Source organism: Nannobrachium achirus (assembly GCF_963921795.1).
Source record: "Nannobrachium achirus genome assembly, chromosome: 11".
In the NCBI taxonomy this organism is placed as follows: domain Eukaryota; kingdom Metazoa; phylum Chordata; class Actinopteri; order Myctophiformes; family Myctophidae; genus Nannobrachium; species Nannobrachium achirus.
The window spans coordinates 49,977,807-49,993,991 of NC_137820.1; the positions used below are offsets into that span (position 1 = coordinate 49,977,807).

Sequence of the window (16,185 nt, forward strand, 5' to 3'; positions counted from 1 at the left end):
AATGCATCACACTGATATAGAAGCCATTGTTCTAGCATTAATAAAATCCTGTTTGAAACGTCCATAACTGCCTACTGATGATGTCACCGATAGGCTAGGCAGGTTCCTAAACTGTCCTAAACTCCTCTGAGACACAGACCAAGTGACCAAGACAGAAATGGTGCCATCTTATGAGCATTAGTGAGGAGGACCAATATGAAGGTGTGGCCCTTAAACAAGAACTTGTGACTAAATAATAACTACATTGGCTCCATTGGAACACAGGTTCTTGTTTCCAGTTCCTGAAAAGGTATACTTTTGGACATACAAGGTTTCTACCCAACAGCAACAATATGCTTCATACTGTGAAATTCAGTGATGCTGCAGCACCTCCATTTTAGCTGCAATGGCATAAAGCACTCATCATTTGAAACCTTTTATGAGGCTGTACCAAAATACATTTCAGAAGTACTGTACAGACGAAAAAAATAGTTCACTCTGACACTGCCCTCTCCTTTTTCCAGCTGAATCAAATAATTCTCTTCTGTGGATATGTTTTACAGGTTTGTGGTCCAGCAAGGTATTATCTGCCTTTAGGCCACAAATCAGTTCAGCCTAAAAACAAACACAAATCCACCCACACCTTCTCTTCTGACATTTTCTTGTCTGAAAGTAGGGACATTATTTTTGCTGTGTGAATCTTTCATACATCATTCCTGACCTTGTTGTGTCTGCTTGTGTCATATCATGTGTTCTTCAGGTCAGTGCTTTACTGGGAACAGCGGCCCCAAAGCAGCAGGCAACACTCACTGTGTCCTGCCGCGGGGACGCGGGCTGGAGCTCCCTGGGGCACGAGCAGCATCACTTACAGGACTTACTGGAGTACAGACTGAACTCGGACCCCACGCTCCCCAAGATGGAGGGCGTCACCGAGTTCACAGAGTACATCTCTGAGACGGTCGACGTGCCCTCGCCGTTCGACCTTCTGGAGCCGCCCACCTCCGGAGGCTTCCTCAAGCTGTCCAAACCTTGCTGCTACATCTTCCCTGGAGGGAGGGGGGACTCTGCTCTTTTTGCAGTGAATGGCTTCAACATCCTGGTGGACGGAGGCTCTGACCGGAGGTCGTGCTTCTGGAAGCTGGTCCGACACCTGGATCGCATCGACTCCATTCTGCTCACACACATCGGCGCCGACAATCTCCCCGGCATCAACGGGCTCCTCCAGAGGAAGATAGCCGAGCAAGAGGAGGAACAGTCACAAGGATCAACTAATTACAGTGACTGGATGAAGAACCTGATCTCGCCAGAGGTCGGGGTAGTGTTCTTTAATGTGCCGGAGAAGTTACGCCAGACAGAGTCAAATCTCAAAGTCAAGCGCAGCATCGAAGAGGCCTCTCTCACGCTGCAGTACCTGAACAAACTGGGAGTCAAGCCCGAGCCCCTCTTACGTGTGGTCAGCAACACTATTGAGCCCATCACGCTGTTCCACAAGATGGGAGTGGGCAAGCTGGATATGTATGTGCTGAACCCCGTCAAGGAGAGTAAAGAGATGCAGTTCTTAATGCAGAAGTGGGCTGGGAACAGCAAGGCCAAGACTGGCATCATTCTCCCCAATGGGAAAGAAGGAGAAATATCTGTGCCCTATCTGACATCAGTTACAGCTTTAGTCGTTTGGTTGCCAGCCAATCCTTCAGAGAAGATCGTCAGGGTGCTGTTCCCAGGGAATGCACCACAGAATAAGATCCTGGACGGGCTTGAAAAGTTAAAACACCTTGACTTCTTGCGCTATCCAGTAGCCACACAGAAGGACATTGCCGCTGGGGCTCCGCCCTCTGTCATAAAGCAGACAAAGCTGAAACAAAGAACAGACAGTAAGGAAAGCCTCAAATCATCCCCTAAGACCACTGCAAAGACCTTGAAGAAAGAAAGTGATGGACAGGATGAAATATCGGTCACTACAGAGCCAAAGAGTGACTCTGTGAAAGAAAATAAGGTCGAGAAAAAGGAGGAGAAAAAGACAACTAAAACACTCAAATCTAAGACTGATGTGCCTGAAAAGAAGAAACTCTTGAAAGAAAAGTCTGTAAAAAAGCATTCAAAGGAGAGAGCATTGAAAATGGATGAGAAAAAAGACAAAGAAAAGAAAGAGATCAAGAAAGTAAAGAAAGACGACTCAGCTAAAAAAGATGAGAAAAAGGATGGAAAATCCAAGGAAGACAAGAAGAAGGATGGATCCAAACTTGAGCTCAGAAAGATTACCAAGCCTGACCTAAAGCCTCTAACACCAGAGGTCAGAAAGACACTGCACAAAGCTAAAGTGTCAAGTAAAGCCAAGACCAATAAGGTCAAAGCAGCCAAGACAGCAGTTCCTAAGCCAGAGGAAACAACAACCAAAACCATTGAACCTGAACCAGTGGAGAATGGTAACGTAGTGGGTGTGTCAACTAACTCCACTCCAGAAGACCTCACCAAGGACTTTGAAGAACTGAAACATACAGAGGATGTGGCAGTATCATCAGAGGAAGTTGAAGGAGTTGAAGCCCCATCAGAGGCAACCACACAAGAAACAGTCCCTGAAATACCACCTGGACCGAAGTCTCCTGAAAAGGAAGCAGCAGCCACAGAAGTTAAAGAATTAGAAGCAGAGGATGGAGAAAAGTTTGAGGATGAGGGAGCAGCCATTGAGGATGAAGAGGAGGAAGAGGAAGAGCAAGAAAAGGCGCCCACCATGCAGAGGGAAATGGCAGAGGAGGAAGAAGACATGGGAATAGGAGAGGAAGAAGATGAGGCCAAAGTGGAAGAAGAAAAAGACAATGGGCTTGATAGGAAGCACGAGGAGGAGAAAATGGAAAAACCTGACAAATATGCAGCTAAGCTGGAAACAAAAGAGGAGCTCCAAATAACTCTATCCAAGGATCCAGAAGGAGAAGAAGAGATGGAGGAGGAAGACGCCGTTGAAAAAGCTGAGCTGGAGGAAGTCGAGGATTTGGACGTGATCGCAGATGAGGAGATCAAAGTCAAACCTGAAGATGCTGAGAAACAACAAACGGACCAGGTCATGGAATGCAAAGCAGTGGAACCTGAAGCTACAGTCAAAGATGAAGAAGAGGAAGAGGGATACTTGTCACATGTGGGGGGAGCTACAGTTCCCATCACCTCAGTTGCCCTTGGAGCTGTGGCAGCAGAACCAATATCTTATATCCAGGATGAGACCATTCCTGGCTACTCTGAAACAGAGCAGACAATCTCTGATGAGGAAATTCATGAAGAGGCGGAGGACAGGATCCCACACCTCCAGTATGACGTTGGTACTTATGACATCTCAGTTCCAGACCAGACAGGCTCCTTTGTAAATATTCACGGCATGAGGGAGATGCAGGCGGCAGCCCTGATGATAGATAAAGGCTTTATACCAGGTGTGCAGGAGCAAGTGTCAGTGTTCACTAACATTATTGCTGCTCCATTGGCAGAGGAAGAACATGTGTCTTCGGCAACATCTATCACAGAATATGATAAACTATCCTCGCTCCCTACCTCTATTGCTGAAGACCAGTCTGTAGCATCTGTCACAGCACCTCAAACTGAAGAGACAGTTAAAAGCTCTCTGGCAATGGAATCCACCCATGGCAAAGAGTACCTACATTCTGCTGAGACCATCTCACCTAGTTCTTCTTTAGAGGATGACAAGTGTTTTAAGTCATCTGATGACTCACAGCTCCCTGAGGTCAAGTCCACTGTCAAGGCCCCTGAAGCTCATGATGAAGAGGAGGAGGAAGATGAGGAAGAGGAAGACCAAACTCCAAATGTTGATATTTCACTTGAGAAACTTCAGGAGGCCTATGCTTCACCACAAATCCTCCAAGATAAAGGAAAGATTGAAAAGATCTCTGGTTCAGTATCACCTTTGTCACAGGCTGTCCAGGAAACTGAATCAGCTAAAGATGAGCCTGTCCTTACAGTCCCTCCAAAAGACATATCATCTATTACACCAACAAAACCTTTTGGATCTGGCTCAATCACATCAGAGAGTGAAGAGCGTTGCTTTAGTCCAGATGACAGCACTATGAAAATGGCCTCGCCCACACAGTCTGGACCTCCTAGTGCAGCACATTCACCTGCTCCACAGTCACCTGCAGAGGCAAAAGCAAAAGGTTTCCCTGAACAACAAGAAAAGCTCTCTGATGTAGTCACCCCGCCAGAAGATAAAGATGTAAAGAAAGATGAAGTACAAATAGAGGATAAGACACATGACGCTGCTGTAGCTACTAAAGATGAAGTTAAAGACATTAAAGAGGATACAGAAATAGAAGATAAGATACAAGAAATACAAGAAAATGTCCCAGATATAGCCATCAAAGCTGCGGACAAGTATCAAGCAGAATTGGACGATATGACCCAAAAAGCAGTTGATGACATGCAGAATGGCAATTTTTACCAAGCAGATACTCCATCTTTGGATAAGCCTTTAGAAAAGGACAGCCAAGATACTGTAATTGACACTTCAAACCTGATGAGCCAACATAAAGCGACAGTGCCTCACATTACTGGTTCAATAACCGAGAAGGTCGAGGCTCCTATGTTAGGGAAAGAATCACTCAGTGGAGATAAGGACCCTGGGCATGACGATAAAGAGCTCGAGGACCATCAAGAAAAAGCTCCCAAAGCACCCATGAAGAGACCATTCCAGGATGTTGACCAAGAGGACAAAGGAGATGACACAGATGAAGATGCCTCTGTAGTTAAAGCTATCAAGGAGGAACCAGGTAAAGAGAAGGACAAGGACACCACTGCTGTTGTGGCACAAGTCAAAGATGAGCTGGGGCAGAAAGACACAGGAAGTGAAGATGCCTTAGATGTCAAACCCATCAAAGAAGAGAAGATGGAGACAGGAAAGGATGATACCTCTGAGATGCCTTCCATTAAAGATGAACAAAAGGTAAATGAAACAGAGAGAGATGAACAGCAGACAATCAAACATGACCCTTCACTTGATATGAAACCCTCCAAAGATGTAATAATAGAAGAAGAAATTAAAATGGATATTACATCTGATCTTAAACCTGTTGCAGAAAGGGAAGACAAGTTAGTAACGGATCAACAGACAACAATTGATGCTTCCTCAATCAAACCAACCACAGGAGAAGAAATAACAAGCAAGGATGATACTTCTGCTGCTAAAATCATCATGGAAAAAGAAGAAAGGGACAGCAAGGCAGGTAAAGATGACACTCTTGACCTCAAACCAACCATAGAAGAAGGGAAAGACAAATATACAAGCAAAGATGATTCTTCTGCTGTCAAAGCCACCACCAAGGAAGACACTGAGCTGGCAGTGAGCATAGATGCTACTTCTACTTCCCTATCATCTGAGGAAGAGCAGAAAGATGTGAGAAAGGAAGATATTGATATTAAGCCCATCATGACACTGGAAACGGAGAAAAAGAGTAGTCCAGATGATATGGTTACTTCTGAACCCTCAATAGACGAAGAAAAGAAGAAAGATATAAGTAAAGATGGTACTACCACTGGTAAACCAGCCAAGACAGAGGTAGAGGAAAAGGGTAAGGAGGACAGTGTTCCTGTGACTCTTGTCAAGGAAGAAGAACTCCAGCGAGACACAAGTAAAGAAGATACTGTCAAACCCTCCATGGAAGACGAGGAAAAAAAGATGAAGAAAGATGATACTTGTGCTATTGAATCAGCCAAAGAAGATACAAAGGAAGACATAATTTCCTCTCTGAAGTCCACCAGTGAAGAGCTAGAGAAAGACACAAGTAAAGTTGATGCTTCTGTTGTAAAATCTACCACAGAAGAAGTAACAGAGGAAGGAACGAAAAAAGATACATCTACTGTCAAAGCCACTGAGGAAGAATTATCGGAAAAGGAAACTTCCACTGATAAACAAACTGTAAGTAAAGAGGATACTTCCACTGTCCAATCAGACACGAAAACAGAGAAAGAGAGCGATAAAGACAATTATTGTGATGTTAAGCCCACCAAGGAGGGAGAAGATGAGAAAACATTGGACATAGCTGATATTTCTGTTATTACACCTAACAAAGAAGAAACAGAACAAGATATTACAGAGGATATTTCCAAGGAAGACAAACCAAGCAAAGAGGATTCTTCTGTTGCCAAGCCAAGCAAGGAAATGGTAGAAGAGAAAGATATTAGTAAGGATGATACATCTGCCGCTAAACCTACCATAGAAGACAATGTCAGTAAAGATGACTCTCATGCCATCAAACCATCCAAAGAAGAGGAAATGGATAAAGACATGAAGGAAGACGCTGGAAAAGACATTGGATTAGAAGAACAGATCACAGTGAAGGGTAAAGAAACTTCTGGTGTAAAACCCAGTATGGAGACTTCTTATGTGAAGCCTATCAAAGAAGAAATGGAAACCTCATTGGATGAGGGCTGTAGTATCACAACCACCAAAGAGGAAAGACAAAAGGACGAAAAGGAAAAAGTAAAGGATAAGAGTGATGCTTCTGATATTGAATCTGTCCCAGGTGTGAAGGAGGATAGAGAGCCAGTAAAGGAGGATACATCAGTTATCAAATCAACAGAAACAGAAGACATGCAAAAGGAAGGACAGGAAGGAAAAGGTGACATTGAACCTCTCAAGATGGATGACAACAAAGAAACAGGTGATTCTAAACCTATTACAACTGAAAAGAAAGATACGAAAATTGAGATGGAAGAGGGGGCGAGAGAAAGAGACAAGGATACAGTTTATATTGAGGAGGTGAAAACAGCAGAAAACCAAGCAGAGTGTCTGAAAGGCGAGAGGGCAGAGAAAGAAAAACAGGAAGAGGATGAGAAAAAACTGACAGAAAGAGATGATCTTCCCATGCCTGAATCTAGCACAGAGGAGAACAAAGAGAAACAACTTCCTTTGTCTGAAGCCTTGAAACTGAAGAGTGACATTGAGATGATTAGCGAGGCTTCTGTAGTTAGCAAGCTAGCAGAAGATACTTCTCATGATAAGCTCCAGGAAACACTGAAAGAAAGGGATGATTCTGATGCTACTCCAATAAAAGAGGAGCAAAGCTGTAAAGACACGACTGCGGCTTCATCAAGTGAAAACAAGGAGGAAAGAGAGGAAGGTGAAGCTTCTACCACTGTCCATGACATACAGAAAAAAGAGCAGGAAAAAGATCAACCAGTTCAAGTAATCAGCAGTCAAGAGGAGAGGATGGAGAGAGAGAAAGATGACACGCACATTGCCGAAGTGAGTAAAGAACAGAAAATGGAGAAAGAACAGGAGAAGGAAAAAGAATGTGCTGAGATGGATGACTTCAAAGGTGAGAAGACAAAGAAAAGGACAGATGATGTGTGTGAGGTCAAGGTGAAAGAGAAGGATGATATCACAGAGACAAAGGTAGACAAGGAGGATTTACTTGAGGCTGACCACACCAAAGAGGAGAAATGGGAGAAAGAGGAGCTTCAGGAGAAGGCTGCCACACAAACTGCAGCAACAGCATCAGGAGAACCACTGCTGACATCAAAATCAGATCACAAACCAGCCTTTGTGGTTCATTCTTCTGATGAAGACAGGGAGGAAGAAGAGGAAGAGGACATGTGCATGGGTGGGGCAGGCTCCAGACCTCTGTCAATTGAACCCTGTCACTCAGAACGCGATATTACCTCGTCAGACCTTGTTTCATCTCAAACACCACAGCAGGTGTCAGGTGACCAAACTAAGGAGGTTACCTCTGAGAAGATAACAGTGAGCATTCCCACTCTTACAATGCAGGAACCCTCTATTGACGATGATATAAAAGAGCTGGGGAAAGACATACCTACTATCTTGCCTGAAATGGATGATAAGAAAATGGAAATCCTATCTGAAGCACCTTCCCAGTCAGATTCAACAACTTCATCAAAGGAGGAAACAACATCTACATTAATTTCTAAGGAACAACCGGTTTCTGAGAGGGCCAAAGAGGAACCAGTCCCAGAATCCATTTCTGCAGAAAAAATGCCTATGTTTTCCACAATATCCAGTACAGACAGCCAACACATGAGTTCAACACTTTCAAGCACGGACAGCCATGGCAGTGTGGAGGAACCGTCCCAACTTGACAAAACAGCAACAGCTTTGACGAGCTCAGCAGTCACTACAGATGACAAAGCAATGCAAGCATCTCAGAAAGAAGCTGAGAAACCACGCAAGGAAGCAGAGAGGGAAATGGAAGGAGAGCGAGAGGTAGCTTCTCCAGGGTTACAGCAACCATGTTCATACTTTATGTTAGATAAAGATTCTGACAACATTTCCAGAGATGCACCATCAAGTGATGTTGATGGTGCAAAATCAGACAGTTCTGTTGCAAAAGCAGAGGGCACTGAGAAAATAGCTTCAGAGGTGGAGATGATCAGTGGAAGCCTAGACGGAGAGATGCAGCTAGTTGGAGTTTCCAAATACGATCCATACGAGAAACCTATCCTGAAAGACCATGATTCAGACTCGAGAGAAGGAAGTGAGATGTCTGTAGGGTCTGATCACGCCTCTGATATAGGCTCTGATGATAACAGGAGAGCGAGCCCAACAGAGTCTGGAGGTGCCATGTATCTCCTGGATGAGCATTATAAAGAAGAACCACTGTCCTTCAGTAGGGTTGACTACAGCCCCACATCCCTCACAGAGAGCGAACGAAGCAGCCATCACAGTCCAATTGCCTCCCCTGAATATGAAGACAGAGAGAAAGGCCAAGAAGAAGAGAGAGAAAGAGAGGAAAGACCAGACACACCTTATGTGGAAAAGAGTTGTGCCGCTGTAGATGTGCCAGACAACAAAATGAGCCAAGCTACAGAGTCCTGCTCCTATACCGCTGGTCCGAAAGAGGACAAACCTGAAAGAACAGAGAAGGAGAAGGAAGAGAAGATGGAGATTGCTCCTCAACCATCTGCAGGAGACAAGGTTTCTACCAGCACGATTACCACACAATTACCAGATCCCTCACCAAGACAGGAAACACCCTCGCACCTCAGTGACCAAGCCTCTACTACTTCCATACCATTGGGTGAGAGAACAACAGAGAAAGAGAAAGATAGAGAAACGGCCTCTGAGTCAATGAAAGACAAGAGGGATACTTCTGACAGTGAAAGAGAAGGGTCTCCCTCCGGTCGGTACTCACCAGCAGAGAAAGATATTCTACCCCCGCAGGTTTTGCCTGTGGAGAAGGAAGACAAAGGCAGTGTTTCAACGTCTGCTGCCGCACTTTCAGGAAGTCACATAGATGACAATGTTCTTGCTACAGAGAACAGTCAGGTGGCAATCTCAGTAACCTGTAAGTCTATGTTAGAATTTCCAGAGAGGGATGCTACTCCATCTGGCATGGTCGATAAAAGACTACTTGTTGAAGGTGAAGATTTTACAGTTGATGGTGATGATGAGGATGAGGAGGATGAGGAAGAGGAGGAAGAAGATGAAGAGGAGGCCAGCGATGTGGATATGGAGAAAGGTGCTAGAGAGCAATCCGAAAAAGAAATCTGCAGGGCTACATCTGACATGAGCTCCAGCTCTCAGTTAGTGGACAAGGATGACTCCAACAAAATATCTCAATCAGTCCCTCTTAAAGATGACAGAATATCTACTGCTACAGCTGATCATCCATCCACTTCCATACTCAAGACAAAAGATGATGACTTGTGTGAAAAGTCAAAATCTCCTGAAACAGTTCTTCCCCCAAAAGAAGAAATATGTAAAACGGATGATACAACAACCCCTAAAGTACCAAAGAAAGAAGATGTAGATAGAAGCACTCCAGCATCCGAACCAAGTCCCCTGAAAAAGGAGGAAGTGAGTGTAACTCAATCAGTAGTCAGCCCCACTTCTAAACTTCCCCAAATGACGAAAGAGGATGACATAGACCAAAAGAGTTCAGCACCTATCTCTGTCAAAAATAATGAAACCTGCATAACTACATCAGCTGAAGCCACCATCGCTAAAACTGATGAAACACATAAAGAGAAAGAGCCAACCAAACCTGAACCACTCCATCCCGAAAAACAGGGAAGCTGTGCACCTGAATCTGAGCATGCTACCTCCTCTCATGTCCTAGAGTCACAGAGAGAAGACAAAGAGCAAAAATCTGTTTCACCCAAACCAAGTGTCCTGACAAAGACAGAACTCTGTCAGCCAATCACAACAAAAGCCTCAACCATCAGCCCTGTGCCTCCAGAAACAGTAGAAACTATATTTAGTCCTACAATGAGTGCTTCCCCTCTCCTAGCAGGTAGTTATGCTGATTTGGGACAGAACGAATCTGGTGGATATCCTTCTGAGTCGTCCGAGTATTCTGTCAGTGAGGACAGTCTTGAAGTTTCAGGCGTCTCTCTGCTGTCCAAACTCAGTGTAGACAAAAGTTCCAAGCAAGGAGCCATTGAAGCTGAAGCACCAACACCAAGTTCAGATGATAGGCTAACCCCTGGTGGCACCAAAAAACAGGAGGAATCAACATCATCTGTCCATGCGTACACTACATCGTCATACTCCTCGCTAACATCTCTATCATACAGCTATCCTTCAGCTTCCTCAACCTCTGCGCCTGTTATCCAGCCACTTGGAGAACAGCAGGAGACCTCAAAGACGATATCAAGTTCTACTCTGAAGCATGATTCTCATAGCACTTTGGTCAAAGATGAACACAAGTCTACAATGTCAAGCTGTGGCGGGCTGCTGAAGTATGAGTATTTGGAAGTGATGGAGAAGCCTGAAACGGATACTTCCAAGGTTGTAAAGGACTCTTTAACTGGTCAGATTGAGGAGACTAAATCACTCCCTTCAGCCTTGTCTGCCACTGCCAAAGATATAGTAGAACAGCAGGACACCTCAGGTCCTGAAACGGAAAAGAAGCAGAGTAGCACTGATAGTTTTAGTACTGTAGAAACCAAGATCATGACATCCATTACAACATCCCAAAGTATAGAACAGGTAAAACCATCAGGAGAAGTGTCTCCCCTGAAAAGCACTGACTGCACGGACAGGAAATCCCAAGAGTCAACTGAAAGCAAGGAGGGCTCTGACATCGAGGATAGTAAACTCCCCTGCCGTATTGAATGTTCAAAGACCACAACAACTCAGCAAAAAGAGTCCTCCTGTGTGGTCCTTTGTGACACTTTCACAAATATCACTGATTCAAAGACAGTTACCGCAACCTCTATTACCACAGTGTCTCAAGAGGGGTCAGGGGTGAGACCTCAAGAAGGGAGTGAGGCTAGTAAAGCCTCATGTGACACCATGCCAGACCTGCCTCAAACAGAAAGCTTAAAACAGCAGGAGAAGAAGGAAGATGAAGAGGTTAAAAGCCTGAAAGAAGACACTAAGGTAACCCAACAAGAACTAAAGGAAGAAAAAGAGACATCTGAAAAGACTGAAGAAAAGATTGAAGAAAATGGCAAAGCGAAAAAGAAATCTGAAGAGGGGCCACAGAAAGATAGCAAACTGGAGGAAAAGAAAGCATCATCTGATCCAAAGAAAAGTGACAAAGAGGAGGGATTGACTGAAAAACTGGAGCAGAAGACCTTAGAGATGCCTCAGGAGAGACTAGATATGAGGAGAAAGAGCAGCATCTCGGACTGGGAGCTCCTCCAGAGACCTGATGACTACCCGAGTGCCCCTCCCCCAGGTTATGGCGATTATGAGGACGACGAACAGGAAGAAGCCAAAGCAGAGCGCCCCTCTGGTCGCCCCTCTGACTTGCAGATGGGAGCCACCTCCTCCTCGTTCTCCCCTCCGGGATACTCCTCCTGTGAATACAAACACCGCAAAGGAGAACTGTCTCCATCCTTCATCAACCCCAGCCCCCGTCCGCTGTCCAGTGATGAGGGCGAGGTGGAGGAGAAACGAAGTGACCGCTCTTGTGAAGGGGACGAGGACGACCGCGAGCAACACTCGGTGAAGAGGAGGTCGCACAAGCAGAGGCGATCCCAACATGCCCAGAGTCACCCCACTGGGGACGGAGCTCAGGGGTCACATCAGTTGCCTGGGACCACGTCACCTGGGATGGGCGCGGTGACGTTAGCTGGAGAGGAGACACCGCCGACATCAGCCAGCGAATCGTTGCCTTCGCAGTCGGATTCTGACGTACCTCCAGAGACAGAGGAGTGTCCATCAATAACAGCTGAAGGAAACTTGGATTCAGACGAAGATGCTGAACATCTCCCCGTAGACAAGCTATCTGCATCTGGTGCTGGTGGAGGAGGCCACCACCCACCATCACCGAAATCAAGCCAAAAAACCCATGACCCACTGCCCGCCCCAATGAAGGACCCTGTCCCCGACCCCCCTCACCCAGACGTGTGCATGGTAGACCCTGAGGCTCTTCTCAGTGACCTCAGTGGCACAGATAAACTCCTCAAGAAGGACCACAAGACCACCAAGGTCCTCAGAAAGGGCAAGACCAAATCCGCTTCACCTGCTAGGAAGGGAGAGGCCAGGAGGAGGTCCTCCACTCCAGTGAAGCAGACTTCCAAGGAATCAGCCTCGCCCCGTTCAGGCTCACTGAAGAGGAAAGACTCTGAGAGGAGTTCCAGACTGGCCAAGATGTCGGAGACCCAGGGGTCCAAGAGTGAACTCACCAGCCCTGGGAAAGGCCTGGTGAACGGGGTCAAGAACAGTTCAGGTGTGTAAACAAGCTCTGTATCAGATATCAGTGGTTGTTATCATGACTATATCATACTTTTTACTGTATTGTTAACATCAGTGACATCAGGCAAACGCCTTATACGAAAGTGAAGTGTTCCCCTTCTCACCAACTTAAACTTCTCCTCTTCAAACCGTCTAAAAAACAAAAACCTTATGTAATAGGCCAGAATGTTCTAAAAAACAAAAATCAAACCTCGGTTCGAAGTGGAGCGGTGAATCTGAGCAGCTATACCCTGTGTGTGTGTGTGTGTGTGTGTGTGTGTGTGTGTGTGTGTGTGTGTGTGTGTGCCTGTGTGTCTGTGTGCCTGCACAACAGCGCCCCTCCTTTAACTTGTGTGGCCACTCAAGGTATTGCCAGGCTACGGACATAGCCAGCCACCCACCCACAGACATACCTGTCTATTGGGAGCGCTTTCACCGCTCCAAAAACCTTATGTAATAGGCCAGAATGTTCTATAGAAATACTGTTCAACTAGAGTCTTTCAACATTCAGTGGGTTTTCTGTAATCTGTAGTTTTTTGAATTACTAGGCTCAGAAAAGTGAGTTCATTTGCCTCTGGACGTACGCATCATCATCCAGGGGAGGGTGTGGTTGTAGGGGAGGGTGAACTCAACAACCAAAGTGGTGAATGGAAAATGGTGCATTGGACCGATGCAAACAAAATGTAAAGTAACAGCAAAGGTGATGCACCCTCCTCTACAACCACACCCTCCTCTGGACGATGATGTGTATGTCCAGAGACAAATTAACTCACCTTTCTGAGCCTAATTATTTAAAAAACTACAGATTACAAAAAAAACACTGAATGTTGAAAAGTCAGGTTCTTTTGTGTAATTGAGGTCAGGAAACATGAAAAAAAAGCCTAAGAATAAAAATAAAAATACATTTGATGTCATAAGACAAAAAAGTGCCTCATGCTGACCTCCATCCCGGTTGTACTCCAGGTAACAATGCACAGAAGGCCAGCTCAGCCGTCCCACCCGGACCTCCCATTTACGTGGATCTGGCCTACGTACCGAACCACTGCAGTGCCAAGAATGTGGATCAGGAGTTCTTTAAGAGAGTTCGGGCTTCATACTACGTGGTGAGCGGCAATGACCCGGGAAGCGGCGAGCCCAGCCGTGGAGTCTTAGATGCCTTGCTGGAGGGCAAGGCTCAATGGGGATCCAATCTACAGGTAATTTCTCTTTTTTCCATCTGTCTATTCCCCCACCATTGTATTGCTTTCTGCAGGCAAATGTGTTCAATATTCATGTTCTGAACTTATTTCATGACCGAAAGTAAGTGAATAGATCAGAAAACTGTAAACATATTCCAGTGTCTGTTATGGTGAATCTTCTTTTTTTTTATTGTTTTATATTTAATTCAAACACATTAAGGGGGACTGTTGGCAGTCATAGTCGGTCAGCTGTGGTAAGCCAGATGGTCTGTGTTTATCCAAAAATCATTTTCATTGCGGTGTGTTCGTGGTGTGTACTCTGCTCATGCCCTCACCTGGTTCACATTTAAAGTGTTTTGATGAAGACCTTTATAGCATCTGCCCATGTTTTCTTTTTCTTTGATTTTACAACTCAACAGATTGCTGACTCCATGGAGACTCCGATTCATGACTCTCTGTCTAATCAGTTTGTCTCTTAATTGTCATCATTAATCCTAAATGAAAGGCCGGACGAAAGTGAAGACCTTCATTCTAAAGCACTCTTTCCCCCCCTCTATATTTAAATAATATAAATGAATGGTACTGTAACATTATCTGTCTGCCTCTTGAGTTCAGTTAGAGAATGTTGGCAATGTAGATTGTTTTATCTGCTCTTGGACTGACTGAGATAACACAATTCACAAACTATTAATAAATATAAGCGTGATATGTGTATAATGTACAAACTATGATCAACATCAAGTCAATAATAACTTGATGTTTATACTGTAGTTAGGCCTAATTTTCAAAAAGTGCAGATGAGAACATTTGCCCCAGTCATCACTAATTATTCAACATGAGCCCAGAGAGATAAGAATGTAAATCTTCTTCAGCAATCAAGTATTAACAAAGCGTATCCATTTTTTTTTTTTTTTTATCCGTTTCGAATAATACTCCTCCACTGTTCTGCTCCACTGCTGGATATTTCATTTGTGGAATGCAACATTTCAAAACATTTTTCATTTATGTCTGGCCCAGATATTGAGTCTGATCTTCACGCACATCACTCTTGTGAGTCAATCTTAAAGGACAAAGTTTTATGTTTTTGCTATTTAATACTTAAGTTTACTACTTACTTATTTACTTACTTAATTAATTACTGTAAGTACTTCTTAAGTGCTTGTCCAACTTATTTTTAGCCAATTCTATGGCTAAAGCAATATTATTAGAAACACACACACGCACACACACACACACACGCACACACATCCCTGACTACAACTGAGTTTGAGATTATTCAGGATTCAACAAGCAGCGATTAAAGTTTGTGTTGTGTTTTTCCTTTTTCCTCGTTCAACCACCCCCCACCTCCTCCTCCTCCATGTTCTCCTCCAGGTAACTCTGATTCCAACTCATGACACGGAGGTGACCAGAGACTGGTACCAGCAGACCCATGAGAGGCAGCAGGACCTGAACATCATGGTGCTGGCCTCCAGCAGTACCGTGGTTATGCAGGACGAGTCCTTCCCTGCCTGCAAGATCGAGTTCTAATAAGAACCTCTTCTCCCTCCTGCTCCTCAAGCTCTTCTCTACTTTTCATCTCCTCTACTGGTCTCTCTCTCTCTCTCTCTCTCTAACCTCTTGATGAGCAGGAAACTCAGTCATGTTGTAACCACACAGTAGGATACATGCTTTATGTGACAAAAGGTGTTGTAATGTTTGTGTTTATTTGATTCTGGCTTTGAATGAACCCAGTCTGCATGAGCCATGGGTTGGATGTAGTCCTGCTACGCGCCTCCCTCCCTCCCTCCCACCTCACACACACACACACACACACACACACACACACACACACACACACACACACACACACACACACACACACACACACACACACACACACACACACACACACACACACACACACACACACACACACACACACACACATCATATATTAGGACGTATGGTTAATTGATGACACATTCTATTTGATAATGAACATTTTTAGTGATCATTGTGATCAGAACACTTGAAAGCAGACATTCCCTGGCATCTAGCAGGCGATGAGACTTCTCTCTCCCAAAATGAAAGTCTCCAGGACCATTGCTGGCACTTAATTAACAGTTGCATTTAAGTAACCGTTAAGATTGGCTCTAGACATGATGAATTATCTCCCTTGAAAGGCAAAATCTTCTGATCCAAAGGGCCAAAACAAGTGCCAAAAACAGTCAACCTGTTAATTCACTCACTCAACTAAACAAGACATGCAGAATAATTATTCAGAGATGAACGATTCGTTGATCTCTTCTTTATACGCAGTGTGATGAGATTTGGTAGTACATTGTTGTTGTTGATTATATTTCTTTAGCCGGGGCTTTTGTTTTCCGTGAGGTTTTACATAGAGACATG

At 44.7% G+C, this 16,185-nt stretch overlaps 1 protein-coding gene across 1 annotated transcript in view; it reads left to right on the forward strand.

Moving 5' to 3' along the window:
• map1ab (microtubule-associated protein 1Ab) overlaps positions 1-15,324 on the forward strand; it is a gene marked incomplete at both ends in the record, with an annotated part of 71,089 nt that extends 55,765 nt beyond the window's left edge. The window contains 4 exons of the mRNA XM_080737142.1: positions 740-9,513; positions 10,507-12,611; positions 13,580-13,812; positions 15,169-15,324. Coding sequence (XP_080593268.1) covers positions 740-9,513; positions 10,507-12,611; positions 13,580-13,812; positions 15,169-15,324 — 11,268 coding nt within the window. The remainder of the gene's footprint in view (positions 1-739; positions 9,514-10,506; positions 12,612-13,579; positions 13,813-15,168) is intronic.
• Positions 15,325-16,185: the final 861 nt, after the last annotated feature.